The sequence below is a fragment of the Natrix helvetica genome, assembly GCF_964273705.1.
Source record: "Natrix helvetica genome assembly, chromosome: Z".
Classification (NCBI taxonomy): Eukaryota; Metazoa; Chordata; class Lepidosauria; order Squamata; family Natricidae; genus Natrix; species Natrix helvetica.
Window position 1 is genome coordinate 109,685,215 of NC_138554.1, and position 22,420 is coordinate 109,707,634.

General features: G+C 37.3%; 1 protein-coding gene across 1 annotated transcript; it reads left to right on the forward strand.

Annotated features, from left to right (window-relative positions):
• Positions 1 to 8,195: 8,195 nt before the first annotated feature.
• Positions 8,196 to 21,526, forward strand: LOC309381384 (serum paraoxonase/arylesterase 2-like). The gene is given in 10 exon segments (XM_081932321.1): positions 8,196 to 8,352; positions 8,355 to 8,439; positions 12,703 to 12,773; positions 15,301 to 15,356; positions 16,194 to 16,359; positions 17,206 to 17,332; positions 18,122 to 18,325; positions 19,027 to 19,108; positions 19,521 to 19,649; positions 20,728 to 21,526. Coding segments are annotated over 10 exon segments (1,233 nt in total). The 5' UTR covers positions 8,196 to 8,198; the 3' UTR covers positions 20,887 to 21,526.
• The last annotated feature ends 894 nt before the right edge of the window (positions 21,527 to 22,420 follow it).

Below are 22,420 nucleotides of genomic sequence, written 5' to 3' on the forward strand. Positions count from 1 at the left end.
TTGCTTGTCAGAAGGTTGCAACAGATGATCATGTAATCCCAGGACACTGACCATCCTAAATATGAACCAATTGTCAAACATCCAAATGTAAATCACATGACCATGTGGATGCTACAATGGTCATAAGTGCGAAAAATTGTCATAAGCCATGGGTCACTAAATGAACTGTTGTAAATTGAGAACTACCCATACTTGAAGGCTGTCACAAAGACATGGGGATTGACTTATTCTCTAGGGCAGCAAATGGCAGGACAAGAAGATATGGGTGGAAGCTTGTTAAAAAGATATTCGACTGTGACTAAGGAGTAATTTGACAGTGAAAACAATTAATCAAGCTTGCCTTGGGGCTGTGGGTGTTTATGGGAAATTTTGAAGAATAGACTAGCCACCATTTAACTGAGTTGATATAAGTCAAACTCTGATGATAGAGAGGAAAATGCATGCAGCCAAAAAAAGCATAGTTGCTTATGGATACAAACAATCAGTTTTCATGTGGGTATAGACCAGCAAACAAAACAAGAACATTACAATTAATTAGGATAAAAAGAAGAAAACCCTCTAAAATACCTAAGAGGATTAGAAAAGAAGCTATGGCTACTTTTCAAATAAAAAAAAACCCAGTACCTAGCTATAATAAAACAAATGTAATCGGATTGATCTGAAAATAATCAGATAAAACAAATCAGAATTACCAAGATGATTAGTAAAGAATGGAGACAATAATTTCCAGTGAGCAATTGCAGAATGGGTAAAATTCAAAACACATTCTAATAGATTAACAGAGTTGAAAGGGACCTTGTAGGTCATCTAGTCCAATCCCGCACCTAAGTAAGAGACCCTACACTATTTCTGACAGATCGCAGTCCAGTCTCTTTTTGAAAGCCTCTAGTGATGAAGCTTCCACAACTTGTGAAAGCAAGCTGTTCCATTGGTTGATTGCTCTCACTGTCAGAAAATGTCTCTGTATTTCTGATTTAAACTCTCTTTGTTTAGTTTCTATCCATTACTCCTTGTCTGGCCTTCAGGTGCTTTGTAAAACAGCTTGACCCGCTCCTCTCTGTGATAGCACCTTAAATATTGGAACACAGCTATCATGTCTCCCCTGGTCCTTCTTTTAGTAGACTAGCCATGCCCAGTTCCTGTAACTGTTCTTCATATGTTTTAGCCTCCAGTCCCCTAATCACTTTTGTTGCTCTTCTCTGCACTCTTTCTAAAGTCTCAACATCTTTTTAATAGTGTAGTGACCAAAACTGGATGCATTATTCTAGGTGTGGTCTTACTAAGGCTTTGTAGATAACTCACTTGATCTTGATTGACTTAATGCATTAATGATTTAATTGCCTCTGTTAATGAAATTTAGGATTGCACTAGCTTTTTTGGTTGCCGCTGCACAATATTGGCTCATATTTAATTGGTTGTCCACTAAGACTCCAAGATACCTTTCACAGTTACTGGTTTTACCCAATTTATATGTATACTTTTGGTTTTTCTTGCCTAAGTGTAAGACTTTACTTTTCTTTACATAGAATTTCATTTTGTTAGATAGTGTTTTAGAAGTATAATTTCAATTATTCCTCTACTTCATGGGCATAATTACTACAGATAATATTAATTCCTTGGGTATGCAACTGAAAGGTTTAATTCGGAAATATTTTGCCCCTGTTACTTTGTCTCTACTTCTTATACTCCAAGTAGATCAGTGATGGTGAGCTTTTCGTCACCAAGTGCCAAAAAGGGAGCGTGCACGAGCATGCACGCACTTTGCACACACATGTGCGTGTTCATCTGGGGTCCAACGGGAAGAGGAGCTTCTCAGGGGCATCCATGCACCGGGAAATGAACTTTCCACCAGAAAACAGAAGACCAGCTACTCCAGTTTCCGGCACTACCTCCTGCACGAAGGCCAGCTGATTGTCGTGCGCACAAGAGCGCCAGAAGCTCAGAAGAGGAACGGGCAATGCCACGTGTGCTAGGTGACATGGTCCCGCATGCCACCTCGGGTAAGTGTGCCATAGGTTTGCCACCACAGATGTGGAGATTTGATGCAAAGGGAATTTAATTTGAAAATATGCCATGATATAAGCCACTATTAGGGAGATTATTATCTTTATGACTTTTCACCAAAAATCATAAATGAATGTAATGCCTTATCTAGATATTAAGCAGATAATTTTAGGTCTCACCTAAGGGGAGCAATTATTTCACCCCTATCATTTACCATTCCAATGCAGGGAGAGTTAAAAAGAAAAAAAAAGATTTGAGATTGGCATTTGTATCTCATGAAAAGTTTGGATGTTGGAACAAAGGCAAAGCTGCTTTCGCCCAAGGCTGAAAAAATACATGATAATTCATTATCAATTCTTTTTATAAAGTATGTTCTTGTGAAGTTATTGCAAAACATAAACAGGTAACCACACATATTTTCGTACTGATAGTATTGTATCTGAGTGTGTCCTTCGCTAGTGGCAAATAGAATAAAGGATTAAAATAGCCTTCAGACAAATATCCCCACTTCAGTTTTTAAACTCCCTTTAGAAAGAACCAAAACAAAGCTCCACAAACGTCTGGGAATGGCCTGCTTTGCATTCAAGCCTCTTTGGCTCAAAACGGACCATTTTAGACTCAAAATGGGGTATTCTGAATCTGAAAGTATTCACTGAGTGGTTCCACCAGTCAGTAAAACAGACAGCCTCAAAACACAAATAGTGTATTTTGATTTTCATTATACCTTTTAGAAATTCTTTGTTCTATAGTTCTTCCCTCCCTATCTTGTTTCACCTTCACACAGGTTTTGGGACAAAGCATAGCTGTCTGAACTTGTGCACTGTGCTGAAACATAATGTGGTTTGGTTTGCATTGGCTTAGTGTAATATAGTATGCAAAACCAACTCCTACAGCATGTAAACTATGGTTTATGCCTCTAAGCCCTAGGAAGCACCAGCTAATGGCAAACCACTTCTCATGCTGACTCGAAGGCAAATAACCATCAAGTTCAGAAAAAAATGACTTAGTGCAATGTATCAAGTCAGGAACTGAGAAAGATTGAGTGGCCAAATATAATCTACCCAATTGGGTGGTTGGATTGACTATGAAAATATTTTTTTTTCCCGTTTCTATTCCAACCCACTAATACCTGCCCATCATGGATTCTTTATGAAATAAGACATGACCTTCTCTTCAGAATGGTTTGCAATTTCTGCGTGTGTTCTTCTGTACAGGTAACCCTCTACTTACGACCCAACTGAGCCCAAAATTTTCATTGCTAAGCCAGATAGTTGTTAAGTTAGTTTTGCCTCATTTTATGATTTTTCTTGCCACAGGTGTTAAGTGAGTCACTGCAGTTGTTAAGTTAGTAATATGATTGTTAAGTGAATCTGTCTTCCATTTGATTGAAAGTATATCTTCCTATTTATCTTTATAGAATTATATATAAACATTCTTTGAAGGCCTTTTAAGACTTTCCTTGTTAGAAAGTCACAAAAAGTGACCAAATGACCCTGGAGCACTGTAGCCATCACAAATATATGCCAGTTGCCAAGTATCTGAATTTTGATCACGTGACCCAAAAGGACGCTGCAGTGATTGTAAGGATGAAAAACAGTCATAAGTCATTTTAGTCAGTGCGATGTTAACTTCAGTCACTAAACAAGTGATGGTAAGTCAAGGACTGCCTGTAATACATTGTGTTTCAAAATTCATCTCAAAAAAGGAAGCAAAGACTGAAATAAAAATATTTGAATAAAGAATTTTTGGGACTTTAACTGGATGAAACCCTGTTTGATCTTGTGATTAAGACATCAAACTAGAAACTAGGAGACTGTTAAGTTCTAGTCTCCTCATACACATGAATAGGAGGAAGAAGGTGTATTTACTTTTTAAATATGTTTGCTACCTTGAGTTGCTTATAAAAATAATAAATCTGAGATATAAATAAAATAAATGAATAACCTTGCAGGACAAGAAGTAGGATACATGTCTGTGAGTGACTTTGGGAACAGAGTAAAAATTATATCCCTCTCATTCTCTCTGTCAAATCACTTGTTTATTTTATCTATCTGAATCAGAGGTGGGTTTCAGTCAGTTTGCCCCGGATTGAGTGAATCGGTAGTGGCAGCGGCGGCAGCTCCACCCACCCGCCTGGATGCTTCTGTGCATGCGCAAAAGTGTCACACGAGCGCACACGCGCACCTGAGCAAACCGGTAGTAAAATAAATTGAAACCCACCACTGATCTGAATATGCTTTCTGTGTCTACTATAGCATGAAACAAGACTGGATCCTATCTCTTGCACAAGATGGAAAAGGCAGCCAATTTCTTATACAGAAATAAGGAGAAATTATATTTCTTCAGCCTTTTTAGTTATTTAAAAGGACAAATATTTTTCCACTCTTTATAAAAGGATGCGTATTTTCTCAATTCTATGATAGTTTGTGGAAGAACCCAAATTGTTTAATTTGGACATTCTGTCCTGAATCCTATGGAATAATAAAATATGAATTTGTTTGAATACAAATGCACATTTCGTACCAGCTGAAAGATCAAACATCATTTATTTTGTTTCATGTGTATCTAATATTTACAGCAAAATCTAGTACACACAATTCTAAAAGCAAGACCCTAGGACGCTAGCTTCATGGAAGTGGGTGCTGAGATAAGGGTTTGGGAGGGGGGGGATCTTGCTACTGTCAAGCTTTCCAGTTATACTGCAAAATAGGCTAATACCTATTAGATGGAAATTGACAAAAACTTACACAATACAGTCAACTGGGTTACCTGTTGTTCAATGAATCCACCCCCCCCTGGATTTGCATAAAATATTGAATCATAAATTAACTGCACAAAATGGTAAGATTAGTGCCTTAAACTAAGATGTGTCTAATTAATTAATGATTCAGTCTGCAAGAAAAGCATTGCAAAAACTTCAAGAGTAACTTGACTAGAATATATATATATATATATATAGGGACTCTTCAATCATCAGCTTGCAAAAGGCTGATTTACCTGCAGAAATGCATCTCACCTTTTTCTTTGTAAATAAATAAATGAACTAACTGAAAGGAAAAGGACTTGGGCCTTTAATATCAGCCATAAATGTTGCATGTATCATATTAGGCCATGCATGAACTAGCTACATTCATCTAACTAAAAACCTGTTCAGCTATTCCTTGACATACAACATTTAGTAACCAATCAAAGTTACAACATCACTGAAAAAAAGTGACTTATGATTTTTCACACTTTTGAACTTTACAGCATCCCTTTGGTCATGTGATCAAAATTCAGACATTTGGCAACTGACTCGTATTTAGCAACTGACTCGTATTTATGACATCCTAGCAGTTTGATTGATCTGGGATCATGTGATCAATTTTTGCAACCTTCTGACAAGCAAAGTCAATGGGGAAGCCAGATTCACTTAACAACCATGATACTTAACTCAACAACTGCAGCGATTCACTTAATAACTGTGGCAAGAAAGGTCGTAAAATGGGGCAAAACTCACTTAACAAATGTCTCATTTAGCAACATTAATGTTGGGCTCAATTGCGGTCAGAAGTCTCTCCAGAAAGTTACATTGCAGTTAACCTCATCATTTACTCTTTTGAATTCTTTTGACCAGGCTACAAAAGTTTCACTTAAGAAACAGTTACATTTTATGGACAGTGTGGGACTTAGTTCTAAAGCTCCTAGGTTCAAGTTCTTGCTGAGTCATTCCAAAAAAAAAAAAACCCTGCTCATCAAAACCTTCCTTCCAGAGTTACAATAAAAACAATACACTGAGATAAACAGATAAAGCATACAAGATAATAAATACTATTTGACCTTTGGATTAGGGAAGTGTTCATTGGCTAGATTTCTAAATTGTAACAATTGTACATATTGAAGAACTTTTTTTTTTTGCTTTGCTGTAATTTTCTTCCCTCTTTTTCCCCACTAAGGAAAAAGGTTTTATTCTGAAAGTATTCTTGCTCCCCGCCTCCTCCCCATTCTCACCTAACAACCTAATTTTGAAGTGAAAGCAATTACAGTAAATTAGATGGCAGCCTCCAGATGGAATGGGCCAACTTGCCACAGTAAACTCACCACAGCCAACTCACTGCGGGACAACTTTCCATGACAACTCACTATGGAAGAATTCAACAATTCAATTTAATTACTTAAAATAATTTTTTAAATTTTTTGTCATTCACATTTTATTTTATCCTTCCTTTGGCATCCTTTCTTTAATGATTCTATTCCACTATTTCTTCAATATTCGTGATACTCTTGTCCCCCAAAACTTCTCCCATGGCAAGTTGGTCATGGCAAGCTGCCCGGCAGCGAATTGTCCATGACAAGTTGATTACAGCGAATTGGCCATGGTGAGTTGGCCATGGCGAGTTGTCATAGCTGTCCTACCTCCAGATATTCTCTGGAGCAGTGAGATGTTGAGATGTTGCAGTGAGATGTTTCTCACTGCTAAGCTGAAGTGCTACCAAACCATTCCTAAGATAGCAGGAAACAATATTGGCATGAAAACTGCTGCTTCCTGTGTTGCCCCTATTGACTCACTTGCCTTCCATCCAAGTAATGAATAAGAAAAAAGGTACAGGTAGTCCTTGACTTACAGCAGTTCATTTAGTGACTGTTCAACCTTACAACGGAAAAAAGTGACATGACCATTTTTCAAAGTTATGACCTGTGCAACATCTCCATGATCATGTGATCAAAATTCAGATGCTTTGTTTCCCTTGTCCAATCTTGTCCAACTCTGGGAGGCACTGTATATCTCCATTTCCTAATTGAGGGAGTCCATGGTGTCTGAAAATACTTCCGTGGTCATGTGGCCAGGATGGTTATAATTCTGATGTCCATGGAACATTGTCATCTTCCCAACCAAACTGCTAGGAGGGCAGAAGCTGGGGAAAGGATGGGACCTCACGCTGTCAGGGTCTTGAACTGGCAACCTTCTGGTCAACAAGTTCAATGTCTTAATTGCTTGGCCACCACAGTGTGCCAGTGTCACGTGAACATCTTTTGTGACCTTCTGACAAGCAAAGTCAATGAGGAAGCCAGAGTCATTTAACAACCGTGTTACTAATTTAACTGCAGTGATTCACTTAACAACAGCGGCAAGAAAGTTTGTGGAGCAAATGAAACAAAATTCACTTAAGAACTATCTCACTTAGAAACAGAATTTTGGGCTTAATTGTGATTATAAATGGAAGACAGCCTGTAAAGGGGATTACAATTAAGCACAAATCAAAATTTCCTGGCTTATTGTCTGTGAACGAGATGACAGTAATATCACGGGGACAAACGGAAAATGATGAGACAGGTTTATGCAGTGGCTATGCAGGTGCAAATGGGGGCAAGACTGTTACAGGCCAAGACTCTGCAGGGAACTCTTTTGCATCCTCTAAAATGTGATCCACAATAAAGGGCCAATAAAGCACTCAAAACCCCTCCTCCTCGGCACCCAGCAAGGTGCACTACCCCAAATTAATCTTTAAGATTGCTTAAATTAAAAATAACAAGATGGGAAGTTGTTATTCCACAAACACTATTCTTAAACATTGCAGTTCTGATGCCTTTTTATGATTTGGAGGGTAAGATGGCTGCAGCCGAGTCCTCCTTTTGAAAAGTGCTCACCCACCTTTAAAAAAAAAAAAAATCAAGAAGTTGCAATACCCAGTGTCCTAGAAAATCAGCTTATTTTATAGAAGGATGTTTTTTTCATCCTCCCTCCCTCCCCCCCCCACCTTTCATACCAGAATTATCATTGTGGTAAACAAATATTCATGAGGGACATTTCAGTTGCCACCCTGGCTGTCTCTGTACATGGGACTCAGGAAGATCATCTTGTCTTGACCTCAATCGATAAGATGTCCCTGGAGGCAGCATCCTGGCTGCCACACATTCTAGGAAGTACAGTGTGATAGAACATGTTTGTTCTGAGGTGTGAAAAGAGCCCCAAACTAGACTGGGAAATCAGCGGGTGAGGGATGGGGGGGGGGGAATAGCCCAGTAGAAGATAGATGGAAGCTGTTGTTTCTTTAAAAAAAACAAAACTGCGTCAATATGTCGCCAGGAGTCTGAGCGCCACGATTCTAGAAGGTCTTCATATTTACCTTACCTTGGAGAAAGCGGCAATTCTAGGAAACTTTTTAAGCGCCCGCCCCAGCTCTTCCAGCTCCGGTGGTGATTGGTGTAGAAAGATGAACTTGGGAGTGTCCCTTGAGGCGTTCTCTTGGCGGAGGGAGGCGCTCCGGTGTTGGTTCTTCAATATTACGCCAAGCGAGACCTACGGGACCACATTTCTTCCCGGAGCTCGCCGGTGGATGATCCTTTCGTCTCGTGGGTACCGGAATCAGTCTGCACCATGGGGAAGATGATGTTGTTGATGACGGTCTTCATCGTCTTTGGCGCCTTGTTCGTGGAGAGGCTCATCGTATTTCGGTAAGTATAGCATCGATTTTAACCGGGTTGCTTCGGTATGAAATTGTCTAGACCCCGCGTGATCCTCCGTGCCAATTCCGGCGATTTTCACCCGTTTGACTTGAGCAGGTATACGCGTGGGTGTAATTCCCTCCCCCTCTTTCGTCTTTAGCGCTGCAACCTGTTTGAATGCAAGAGGCAAGAGTAATCTTCCATACATTTGATTGAGTTCTCCTTCTAATGCGCGTGTCTTGTTTTTGTGCGTTCTGTGCTTATTTACCTAGAAGTTAAGTCTCAACAATAATGCGGTGTAATGCTTGCTTGTGAAATTATTAAGTGGCTTGGAACAAACGTGCGCTCCCCCCCCCCCCCTTTTTGGGTTATTCGTGTTTTTCTTCCAGGACGCAAGACAGCTGCAGTTTGTTCTACTGTTTATTCTCACAACTTTGCGGGGTAGTTTGTCAATGAAAAAAATAATTTAAAGGTGTCCAGTGAGTTTGGATTTAGTTCTAGGCAATTTATCATTTTAATCCAACCTTCTAATTGCATGGGGTTCCTTTAGTTGAAGCCATCTAGATCACCGGTCACCAACTAGTGGTCCGTGAGAAAATTTTCGTGGTCTGCAGAAAATTGTTTGCATTCTTTATACTGCACTAAATGCTATTTATTAATAGTATTTATTGCACTAAATACTTCTTTAAAATTCATATTGGTGGTCCACGGGTTTAAAATTATGAATTTGGTGGTCCCTGAGGTCCGAACGTTCGGTGACCCCTGATCTAGATCAATATTTCTCAACATTAACATATTATACCAACACATTGCAATATTTTAGGTTGAAAATAACTCAATGATTATCAAAACTAATCTAGTTAAAGAACTGGTTTTACCTGTGATTTCACATGTTTGTAATAAGAGCATTGTTGACTATTGTTCACCCCACCCCAGCAACATATCTCATAAGCAGGTATCTATTCTTTTCTGGCTCTGTTGTGGTGTATTTTAAACTATAGCAGAGCTGCTTTTTTCTTTGAAACGCTATGTGTGGAGTCCGTTCCCCCAATTACAGAGAGTCTTTCATCATCCTTGCAGCATCCCATTGTAGACACTGCCCCTGTGTGTAAGGTTGCAGATAGTGTCTACGCACAAAAAGCATTTTATGTTTGCAGGTTGTGTTTTTTTAACCACAGTAATTTTGTTTCTATAACATTTCAGGTGGGGAAGTACTTATGTAATGTTATTTGCTTTTTTTCACATTTTGACTTTGGCAGGAATGAAGATCAAGGAATTGTTTTCAGTTTGCTTTTGAGGAATTGGGCTGGGGAAATGTAGCACCATGGGAAAGCCTTTTATTTAACAACAGTGGCTTGATTTTGGGTGAATTTTGTAATTTTTCTTCTTTAAGTACTTCTGAGAGGTGTCCCATCCCTGCTACTGCAGCCAGTTCAAGAGTGTGGCTTTTAATAGCATAATTCAGTATTATATTTATGTTTTCCTTTCCTTTGAGAGTTATTCTTTCCCCAATTTCTTCCCCGGATTTGGCGGAGAGGACCAGTCCATTCCGGTCTCTTGGTGAGTTTCCTATCCGCATTTCTCAGTTTTGGCACTTTAACCCAGACTATATTGGCTGTTTCACAATTTTGTTCTTAATAAGCAGGAACATTTAGTGCCTTTGCAAAAATGAGTCTCAAATTAACAATTTTTGTTTGTAACTAATAAATCATATGCAGGTTTCATACAAGTTTATAAGGGAATGATTATTAAAATTGTTGCTATCTTGGCAGAAAGACTTAATGCATGCATATTCATCTAAATTCCTGATTATTGAAAAGCGCAATTGCTAATGTAATTTTTATTTCCATTCAGGCTGATCGCTGCTAGACCATCCAGCAAGATTGTCTATGAAATGAGGAAAAAGAAACAGGCACAGACTTTGTTAATTAGCAGCTAATTGGACAGAGGACTGCTGCAGCTTTCATGTATTTTTTTTCTTATCTATAGATGAATTTTTGGTGAAAAATGGGGGTGTTTTTGCCTTACCCCAGTCCTGCTGAAGCCTGCAGAGTGCTTCTGGGGGGGTACGGGAAGGCCAAAACACGCCTGTTTGGGTGAAAAATGATCCATTTTCTGCCAATTTTTCACAAAAATGGGATGCGGGGTGGGGCTTTGGGAGGCCAAAAATGGCTGTATTCGGTGTATAAGACACACCAATTTTCCATGCTCTTTTAAGGAGGAAAAAGGTGTGTCTTATACTCCAAAAAATACGGTATTTAGAATACCTTTGAGATTGATCTGGGTTGTGCTGGCAGATATATTCAGATATCAGAATGCTATGAGTACAGAATTAACAACATGATTGTTTATCAATGTTTATCAATGCCTTCGCATCTTCAAGACAAATAAACTTCAACTCCCAGAATTCTCCAGCCAATGCTGACTAGAGAATTCTGGAAGCTGAAGTAAAAACATATTTAATTTGCTGATGTGTTGAACTCACAAAGAGCTGTCAGCTAATAGCTTTCTAACCAGTTAGCCTAGTACACTAGTGCTCATTAGCTAGCTAAAAACTGCCCTATCCTATCTCTTCAGACTCTGCCTCCATGTGTGCCTTTTAAACACACACACACACACACACACACTTTCCAATATTTCTTTGCTAACCATTGTTGCAAATCTCATCTATCTTCCAGAACAGGAGTCCCCAAACTTGGCAACTTTAAGACTTGTGGACCTCAACTCCCAGAATTCTCCAGCCAGCATAGCATAGCTGGCTAGAGAATTCTGGGAGTTGAAGTTCACAAGTCTTAAAAGTTGCCAAGTTTGAAGACTTCTGTTCCAGAACTTGGATTCCTTTCTCTGGTGATGCTCATTTGCAACTAGAGCAAGATTCCAGGATCTGGGAGAGATGCTAAGTTGGACATTCCTTCCCCTGTGAAAACAAGGGAGCCTCTTCAAGCACAAGGTTGCCATTTCTGGGGGAGCATTTCTTCAATTACAGATTCGGAGACATGAACTCAAGGTTAAGATGTCAACTGCTTGCAATTAAAGCACCATATAATTGTGGGGTTCTTTTTCTGCACTTCCCTCCCAAAAGCCAAACTTAAAACTGACAGTCAAAAAGTTTTCCTTGCAGCTTGTGTTGGGAAAACAAATAAACAAAACATTCTACCCTAATGATTGGTGACAGGTATATAAAGGAAAGGAGCGAAATGTCTGTGAACCTAAATTCAATTTGATACTTCCCCAGCTGAATACCCTGTGTGTTTAATAAATATATTTCCTTTTCTCCCATCTCCAAATATAGTTCTCTGTTTAATATACCACTGTACTACCAATATTGCATATGCAAGGGAAGCAAGGAGCAATAGAGATTAACACACAGTTGTCACTGTCAAAAGCCAAGTCACTCAAAAAACAAATGTAACCTGCTTTTGTTGCAAATTATAGAGAAAATGGCAAAGGCAATTTTCTAGACTTACTGAGTTAACATCATTAGACAAAGAGCATTAATTGGTAACCAGATTGTGTATGCATAGGAAGAAAATAAGAGTCTCGTTTTTTTTTTAATTAGCAAAGGTTAGTCTATACAAAAGTACCAAAAAAATGTAACGCAGTTGTGTTGCTGAGAAAGAAAAGGAATCGGAACAATTAAGTTTGCTTCCTATGAGACACGTTTTGTTTAACTGTTTGGTTTGAAATTAATTTTCAAAATTGTTTTTAAAAGCATCAGATTTTTCTCTCCACTCTTTTAATTCTTTTTTCTTTTTGCCACAGGAGGGAGCCCGAGCACAAGAGCAAAATGAACTATTCACTTGCATTGAGAATTTCAAAGACTTTAATTAGTAATGTTGATACAAATACTAAGAGCCTTCATGCTTTTATTCTTTTCCTTGTATACTAATCACATATAATATTATTGAGCATTACTGAACTTTCTATTTGATTTTTTTTATTCTGAATGTTTTAATCTGTTTGATTTTAATTTAATGAATAGAATTCTATGCATTAAGATTACTTTATTTTTTCCCCATATAGGTAGGAGAAAGCAGAGCCCAGATTTATTCAAAAGGGGGACAAATCTAGTTTTATTCCTCTGCTTGAAGTGATTTCAGCAAATGAGTCCTTAAATTACTGAACTGTAATGTGGAGGCACAGAACAAAACCTGCAAGATTCTGTCATTATAGCCAAATCTTAATAAAAGTAGTTTTAGATTTGCTGTGTGGTGCATTGTCAAATTTTATTTGTCCATTTTATTTAACATGTTTTACTGCTTATCCTTGCAGGCAGAAGCTGTTTGCTGACAGAGTCGTGCCCCCCAAGCGCCTTCCTAACTGTGAACTCATTCCAGGAATTGGTAAGTCTGTGGCATGTTTGTTTGTTGTTCCTTGTGCATAATAATTGTGCATATGTGCAGGGAACATTCACCAATAGCTGGTTATATATTTTCTAAGGAAAACATACAGTTGCTCTGCTTTCTATACAGTTAGATGTTTACTATGTTTTTATTCAAAGATTTCTGCACAGAGGAAAGTAAAATGCAGGGGAAACACGCCCTGTCAATATTTCCTCATAACTACCATTTGTGAAATGTCAGCCAAAGCATAAAATCCCTCTATGAGCTTTCTGGCTGACTACAGATTTGAAACCAGTTCTCTGAAATCAATCTTCAATTTGAAGATGATGCACAGCCAGGAGTTACACACCAATCAGGCCAATGGTTTCTTCAACTAAATGTCTGTAACACTAAACTATCATTCAGCAAACCACTTTCTGAGTTAGTATTGTTTCAATCAGTGCTTGTCCAGCACTTCATGAGTTGGAAATATGACACGCAGTGTGCCAGCCTCTGCTGTCTGGTAAGCAGCATCCTGTGTCTAATATAAAGTACAGATACTCCTTGACCTATGACCATAATTGGGACTGGAACACCTGTCATTAATTGACACACTCCTTAAGTGAGCCACGCCTGATTTTACAACTTTTTGCGGTGGTCATTAAGTGATTTACACATATGTTAACTGAATCCAGCTTCACGTTGATTTCGCTGACTGGAAGCCCCTTGGAAAGGTTATAAATGGCGATCAACCACAAAAGTCTGTACAGAATAAATGACTTATGTGCCATTCAGACAATAATTCAAAACAAGCACCACTCTAGAAAGATGAAGCAGGGCTTCAGAAGATGAATCTTTCCCAGGCAAAGATTAAACAAATTCCTTGTGGCCTTTCCTTATTCTGCAGGATCTCCATAGCAACAGAAATTTTGCAGTCTTTGTTTGCAGATAAGGAACTTACCTTGGGTAGCTTGTTCTCTATCTCTGCAGATAAAAAAACATACTTTTCAAAAGAATGAAGTTTTTCTTGCAGCACAGAAACAATTAATTTAGGGGGGCAGGGTGAGATATTCTTGAAAAGACTGAACAAGGTCAGCTGCATTAATTGACTGTATTGGAAGACATATGGTAAGTATTCTTCTGGAAGAGTTTTCCACTCCTGTATATTTAACTATTTGTTATTAAAATGCTTAATTGCTTTAGCAACAACAAGAGATACCATTTAAAAAAACAAATATGATCAGCAGGCCCAGCCAGCTTTGGCTAGTATATTTAAAGTCACTGTTAGAAGTGAAGTGTATTAAAATTATAACTATAGTTCCTCAAGGTTTATTAATAATTCCACAGTACTACAATAGCAGTGTCTGTATAGTTAATATATATTTTACTGAGGCAAAGATAAATTACTTTGCAGTGTTTAAGGTATTCTACAGCAATTCACAAGTCCACCTTCATAGGTAGACAGAACATAGAACAAAATTTCCATGTAAATCACTTTTAGCTCTTGGTTGCTGATTTACCCTTCCTGAAACTCTTGCCTTGTCCAATCTAAATTTGGAGTTGTTCTATTAATTTCAATGTCTTATAAGCAAATACAGTTTAAAATATCCTAGTTTCTGATCTGTTTTACAATCCCTGAAGGAATAAATAGAATTCCTGGTTTGATTTTTTCCCTGATAATTTAAGCAAAATACATTCATGTTTTGGCTCACCCCCTTCAAGTCCTTTAGCTCCAGTAAGCCATTAGTTACCTGCCCTCACAGGTGTACGCATGCCCTCACAGGTGTATGCATGCCCCCACATATAAAACCTATATCCATGTTTGCAAAAGCTGGGAAAGGCACCACACTTGCACAACGGCTATATGGTGTCATCCTTTGACGATGGCATTAATATGTAAGAAGACAGGAAGCAGCACTGCAGATCAGAGGTGGGTTGCTAATTTTTTTACCACCAGTTTGGGCAGGCTTTTGCGTGTGCAATGTTTCTGGGTGGGTGGGTGGAGCCTCTGGGCCGATCCGGCAGCAACCCACCTCTGCTGGGGATGTCTTGCAATCACAACTTCATGAGGGAGAGAGTCAGACAGTGACACTCATGGACTGCTCTGGTTTCAGTACAGCTAGTTCTCAACTCAAATGGTTCAGTTAGTGACCAAAGTTACAAAGCACAGAAAAAAATGACTTATGACTATTTTTCACTCTTATGACCATTGCAACATCCTCATGATCATGTGATCAAAATTGTTTGATATCTTACGATTGCAGTGTCCAGGGGTCATGTGATCACTTTTTGCAACCTTCTGACAAGCAAAGTCAAAGGGGAAGACAGATTCACTTAACAACCATGTTAGTAACTTTACAGCTACAATGATGCACTTAACAACTGTAGCAACAAAGGTTGTAAAACGGGGCAAAACTCACTTAACAACTGTCTCACTGCAACATAAAATTTGGGCTCAGTTGTGGACTATCTGTAACTATATTCTCCCCTGAATTAGGACTTTGTTTGAATATCTCTAATAAACACACTCTCTCTTTTTCATTTGCAGACAATGGAGCAGAAGATATTGATGTACTTCCTAATGGGTTGGCTTTCATCAGCTCTGTAAGCTGTCATTTGTGTCTTGATTTCCCTCTATTCCTCCAATGTAAAAAGTTGTGCCCATTATGGATTAACTTTAAGGTTGTCAGAATGGGTTCAATCAGACTCAATTTCCTAATACTCATGAGGTTCCCTGGATTGCATCTCTGCATTTGACTTGGATGACAAGGGGGGGGTGAATGAATTCTAAGCAGTGGGTGGAGCCAAGATAAATATGTAAGCAGAGAGCTAGAGAAAAGAAAAATGAGGTGCAATAGTCTCTAGATATGCTAGCTTGTATAAACTATGAGAGCATGCTTGAAGCAAATGTCACTTTAGTTGCTTTTTGCACTAGCCAAAAACTTGGTATTTGACAACCAAGGTGTCAAAACTGTCCCAATACCAACAGTTTACGACGTTTGCTGCATGTGATATATATATTTGTGGCTAATAATTTAGGGATCACTTTCTTTTACCAAAAGTCATTATATAAAAGACAAAACTGATCAAGGCTTTGATAATTAGCAGTTACGATAACAATTGTCATACAGAAAACTGGAGAAAATTGTGCACTATTCTGAATTAAGACAATTCAGGAGAAACAATTATTCTGCTAGGTTAAATTACAGTAACCTAAATATGAGGTTAACAGAACATGTCCTATTGTAGCTAGACTATCTGGGAAATAGCAGGTTGGAATATCAGCTGAACTATTGCAAAAATACCTTTGGACTTTGCATTCATTTTTGTTGTGCTTCAGGTAAAAGGTGTCAAAACACATGGAAAATCCTTAATCTCAGCAATTTTGATAGAATATTGATTGTCATTTGACCAAAATTAATCTTTCATTTCAATTTCAAGGGCCTGAAATATCCTGGTTTGAAAACCTTTGAACCTCATAAAGGAGGGCATATATTACTGATGGACCTAAAAGCAGAAACTCCTCGTCCAGTTGAACTGAAGATTGAAGGTGGATTTGATATAGATTCTTTTAATCCTCATGGGATCAGTTTATATATGGACAAGAGTAAGTAAGGGAACTTTTTTTGCATGGCCCTAATTTTCTTCTTGTTAGCTTTGCAGCTTGAGTGGATTATACATTGATTAGAGTTAGCCTTGGTTGGTGATCATTATCTTGTCTTTGCCAAAAGTATAGGCAAAATATTCCACATTGCATTTATCTGGTACAGAGAGTCGTCACCTTTTGAAAAATTGCTTAACAACTGTTTGAAATTAAGATGGACCTGAAACAGATGTTTGCGGCCCATAATGCACTTCTGGGCATGGTAAAATGTCATTCTACCTCACTCCCCCCTGGTCATTTGACTGCATTTTGGGTACTTGGCAACTGATTTGTCTTTGCAACATGCCCCATGATCATGTGTCTATGATTTGCAACTTTTTTCCAGTTCCTAGCCAAAAAAACTCATTCAGAAGCATAAATTTAGATTTACAGCTGCAACATTTGCTTAACCACCATGGATTACTTAATAACTGCTGTGATTCACTGAACAATTGCCAAAGTGTTATTACATCAGGTCCAGACAAATAGGTTGGCTAGTTGTATGCCTTACAACCAGCAACTCAGCAGAAATTATGATATGCCTCCTAATACGTTATGCCTTTTTCAGGAAAAAGTTAAAGGGGCTTTTTCATTTTGGTAGTTTGTAGTTCTACCTCTACTAAGGGTTAGAAGAGATTTAGAGTACCATGAAGAAAAAAGAAGAAATTATATCCATCATACTAGTAGATTCACTATGTGAGTGAAACACTGACAGGTACTTTAGCTTATTACTTGAATACTTAGAAAACTACATGTTTCTGTTATGATTGTGAATTGTGTTAACTTTGCTCAAATATTCATATTTTCTAGATGATAGCATATATCTCTATGTGGTTAATCATCCAGAAGGCAACTCAGCAGTGGAGATATTTAAATTTTTTCAGGAAGAAAAATATTTGCTGTACTTAAGAACTGTCACTAATGAGCTCCTATCAAGGTATATTAGGAAAAAAATATTTTAAGTGTGTGTTGTTATTGGAAAGGGGAAGAGGAAGTATCTGGAAAAGGGGATTGAAAGGAATATGAAATGATGAGATGATGTGAAATAGATACATGCATAATGACATCTCACAGCAATCAAACAAATGTCAATAAAATCAAAAAAATGTAAAAAAAAAAAGATAAAGGCTGTGAAAATAAAATGTTCAATAAAACATTATTTTAATGCTAGTACATTTCAGCAGGGGGCATAGAAAGTTAAAAAAAACAAAAAAAAACAAAAAGTTTGTAGAACAGATAAATATTGTAAGATAAAGTAAGAGTTAAGTTGATTCCGTATTAGTTGCTACAATGTGAATCTAAAGCAAATTACATATTGTAGAAAACAATTACTTAGGAATATGTTGTGTTACAAAACTTTCAAATGATGCTGACTAGAGGAGGGCAGGCAGGACTGAATGTATTAACTGATTGCCCAGTAACATTTGAGGCTACTGAGGAAATATTCGCAACATGCCAATTTCACCTTTAGGATTTTGGGGAATATATTCATTTGGACCCTTTATGAGTACTTACCTGTTGTAACAATATTTACTCTTAAATATTTTTTTCTGCAGACCACAAAGTCAGACAGAGCCTATCAAGTAGATCTGTGTTCTTGGGTTATGTTTAGAGCACAAAATAGATTTGGTGCAATTGAGCAAATTTCATAAAAATTTTTTAAAAGTAACTAATGCAACATTAGATGTATAATGTTATGTTTTATATTTTTCATTTTCGTCATAAGTGTCAACGATGTTCTCGCTGTGGGCCCTGAGAATTTCTATGCCACCAATGACCGTTACTTCCGTTCAGAGACTGTTTCGGTATATGTGGAGATGTTTTGGGGTTTGACCTGGACAAATGTTGTGTACTATAGCCCAAAGAAAGTTAAAGAAGTAGCATCAGGATTTTACAGTGCCAATGGCATTAATATGTCACCAGATGGGAAGTAAGTTTTTTTTAAACAACTCAGTTCTTCCTTAATTTAATTCTCTATGACATTGGGCTTTCCTCATTAAGTTTGAGAACACATAATATAATTGAGTTGTGAAGGTTTTTTAAAAAGAAAAATCTAATCAGTATCGCTTAACTTTATCAGCAAAAGTTGACTAGGTGATGTTGTGGTTTCAGTTAGTTAACAGGAAACAAATGTTTTTTCCTCAAAATTAATCTCTTTTTAAAAATTGCTGTTTTGAGTGGGGAAAAACTAGCAATATATTTGGATGGTTTTCCCAATCTAGTGCAATTTGTAGCCTTCTAAATATATTGAATTACAAATCCTGTAATCTTGAGTCAATACGATCAAGTTAGAACAGACTTCTTTAAAAGAAACCATAGTGGTAATAATGAAATAAAATTTGTTTTAGGAATCGTTTTAAAAGATGTGATTAGAATGTACTGAAAATATGGAAATACAATTTTCCTACCCTAAAACGTAATAGTAGACTATTCCACAGGGCGGGGGGCACAGTGGAAAAGCGTCTTCTCCCAACCCCACCAGCCTTCAACTCATTTATACCAAATGATTTTATAGTTGGTCATTTTATCAGATTCTTTTTGATTTTTTTTTCCTTTTGGGACAGGGGTATAGAATTAAGGACAAATAATTTACAAATAAAATAAGTAAAATTAACAATATGTCATTTCAAGGTTTATCTACATTGCTGATATTTTGGATCATAGCATTCACGTCTATCAAAAAATGTCTAATATGAATTTATCTCCTGTGAAGGTAAGCTTGGATTTCTTTAGTTCAAATCAAAGACTGGTATTCTTTATATCTGAAACAAAAGTTAGATCTTGAATTGTTTTTTTTTTTAATGTAAGCACTCTTCTATGATATATTATATATTTCTCTGAAAATGTATCTTCTGATAATCCTGTGAATTTATACTATTGACATTTGGTAAGTTCATGACCAATGTCAATGGGATATTAATACTGGTAACTCAGGATCACTAACAGAATTGGGCCTTTATGACCAGAATAGTTATTAGTCGGGGCCAATTAGGAAGGATACATATTTCCTGATTGCATATGTATCTAGAACAATGGGAAGATGCTTTTAGAATAAGGGGGAGAAATGGATAAAATTGTGCAGCAAATGTCTTGTATTTTTCTTTCTAACCTTTTGTTCGTTGTAGGTCCTGAAATTGGAGACTGTCCTTGATAACATATCAGTTGACCGCACAACTGGAGACCTCTGGTTAGGATGTCATCCCAATGGTGCAAAACTCCTTTCTTATGATCCAAAGAATCCCCCTGGCTCAGAGGTCAGTTAGTAAGAATTATTTTTAAAAGGTACACTATAATTTTTCAACCAGAGTGAATATGGGTAGTCCTCAAGATGCAACAGCTCATTTACTGACCCTTCAAAGGCACGTCACTGAAAAAGGTGAATTGTGACCATTTTTCACACAACCATTGCAGCATAATCATGTGATCAAAATTCAGACAGTTAGCAACTGACTCGTGTTTATGACGGTTGCAATGTCCCAGGATCATTCACCCTTTGTGACCTTCTGACTTTGCAAAGCCAATGAGGCGATTCCCTTAATAACCATGTTACTAAGTGATTCACTTAACAATTGTAGCAAGAAAGGTTGTAAAATGGGGTAAAACTCACTTAACAAATGTCTTGCTGGCAACATAAATTTTGGTTTCAGTTGTCATAACTTACAGGACTACCTGTCAATTAGATGGTACAAAAAAAAATCTGCAGGCTATTTGAACAAGAACAAAATGCTTCTTTAAATAGAACAAGAAACATTTCAGAAGAGTTGCATTCAACCAGTCTAGCCAGTATCCTATTCCATGTATCGGACATTACCAGAATTCAAGAACTCAAAGCAGTGTTTGCAACATTTTTGCCAAAAACCAGCGTTTACTTTCAGTTTCTAGCAAAAAATGTCCATTAAGCAATGGGTTTGCTTAATGATGGCCACATTTGTTTAACAAGCACCGCAAAAAAAAAAAAAAAGATTATAAAATCCATAGCAATCATATGACCGTCATGACTTACAACCAAAATTACAGGCTCTGTTCAGGTCATATGCTGAGGATTACCTCTATATCATGAAACATGGATGAGAAACGTGAGAACCTCTTTTTACAATGAAGTAAGAGATCATAATTGAAATGTTTTGAAACTATGTTACTATTTCTGTAATTCATTCTAGAGCATCCTATTTTATTTAGTCTTCTGGTGTTCCTTAATTTAAACAGGATTTAAACGATTTAAACAATTTTTAAACAGGATGCATAGCAGAGTGGAAAGTTCTAGCAGGATTTTTATTAGCCAAAGTTTTATGCAAGAGTCTGGCTAATTGATTTCTGTTTGATTTCTTTCAGGTCCTTCTGGTCAAAGATATCCTTTCTGAAAAACCCCAAATTACTCAAGTGTATGTGGATGATGGGTCAATCATCCAAGCAAGCTCAGTTGCTGTCATGTATAATAAACACCTCGTCATTGGCACTGTGTTTCAAAAAGCCCTTTTTTGCCACCTGTAGTTGGCACTCCCATGAGCTTTGTCTCAGCTGAAATAGTCATTGTCACTGAAATCTGAGCCAAGCTTTCTGATAGATGTGGGTCTGTCATAGTAAACCTTGACCTGCATTACCATAAAAATTAGCAAAAATATTGTTGTATTCAAATAAATCTATAGAATAGTATAACCTCAAAATATACCTGCTGTTACTGATTACTCTGTCCTGAATTACTACTTATAATTCAGGTTTGATGGATAAAAACCTGATGAACTCAGGTTTCAAATCCATGTTATCCAGTCCATTTATCTAAAAGTTATAAGTATAACATCTATCTAGCAGTTGTCCAAAATATAAGAGATCCGGCATATATTCCTGACATATCTGAGGAGCCACCTTGCCCCAATTTGCCTCTGCCTTTTGGCCTTCCAGGCAGTATTAAAACCTGGGTTTGCCTTGAAGCCTGAAGGAGAGTACTGGAGATGGTTAATGAGCTGAGAAGATCTTACCCCTGTGCCATCCACCTCCTGGGTTCTAACTTTTTATATAACTTTAAAAAAAATGTTTTTTATATTTATCTTTTTACTATTTGTAAGATGCCCAGAATTACTGTACTGGTGAGATGGGCAACATAAGCATTTAATAAAAATTTAAAAAAAACAAACACATTTTGTCTTTATTTCTCACTGTTTCCAATAGTGTAAAAAACCTATAGCAAAGACAATTTCATTAGTTTCAGGGTTACGGTATCTCTATCTTGCTTGCTGGAACTGGGAACCAAACGGATTACTCCACTGATGTTATTTATCATTCAAGGCAGATTTAAACCATTTCCAACCAGAAACAGAATGATGGTAGTTTGTTTGCACCATATTTCAGTTTTATAAGTAGCGATGATTGCTAGTTAATCTAGAATGGTTTCATGAATTGTCCTTTCTCTTTCTAGGCTAATTTGAATATTCTTCTTCAGTAAAGTATAATTGCCTGGTAAAGAGCCAAGGATCAATCATAATGTAGTTCAGAAATTACCTGGAAGTATAAGTCCGCCTATGGTCCTGATAGACATTGCTATGATGGTCTTTGTCTCTTACATGCATTATTTAATTATGTTGCTGGCCAAATCATGTATTAAAATAAAATTGCTTAGCCACTCCCTCGTCTGCGGCCACAAATATTAAAAGAAGGCCTCTGGATGAGGCTGCACTGGTTTCACAGTTTTATAACCAGTCTCATATATATAAGCCTTTTTGTGGCTAAACTATCTCCATTCTCCTAAAGTGCTGCCATGTTGTAGCGTGAATATTTTGTGCTGCCAATATCTTCTACCTTTACCTCTTTACCTTTTCTCTATTGAAATGTAGGAAATGATTTTTTAACAAGTACACAAAAGCTTTCACATTTGGTCCTACCTCTGTGAAGTTCCTGAAATGCAACTACCGTATTTCTGATATTTTTTAAATGAAACATTCAGTTTCAAATTAGCTGCCAGTAGTAGCTGATGCCCAGAAACAATAAAATATCCCCTCCAAGTTTGGTATACCCACCCAACATCATTTAA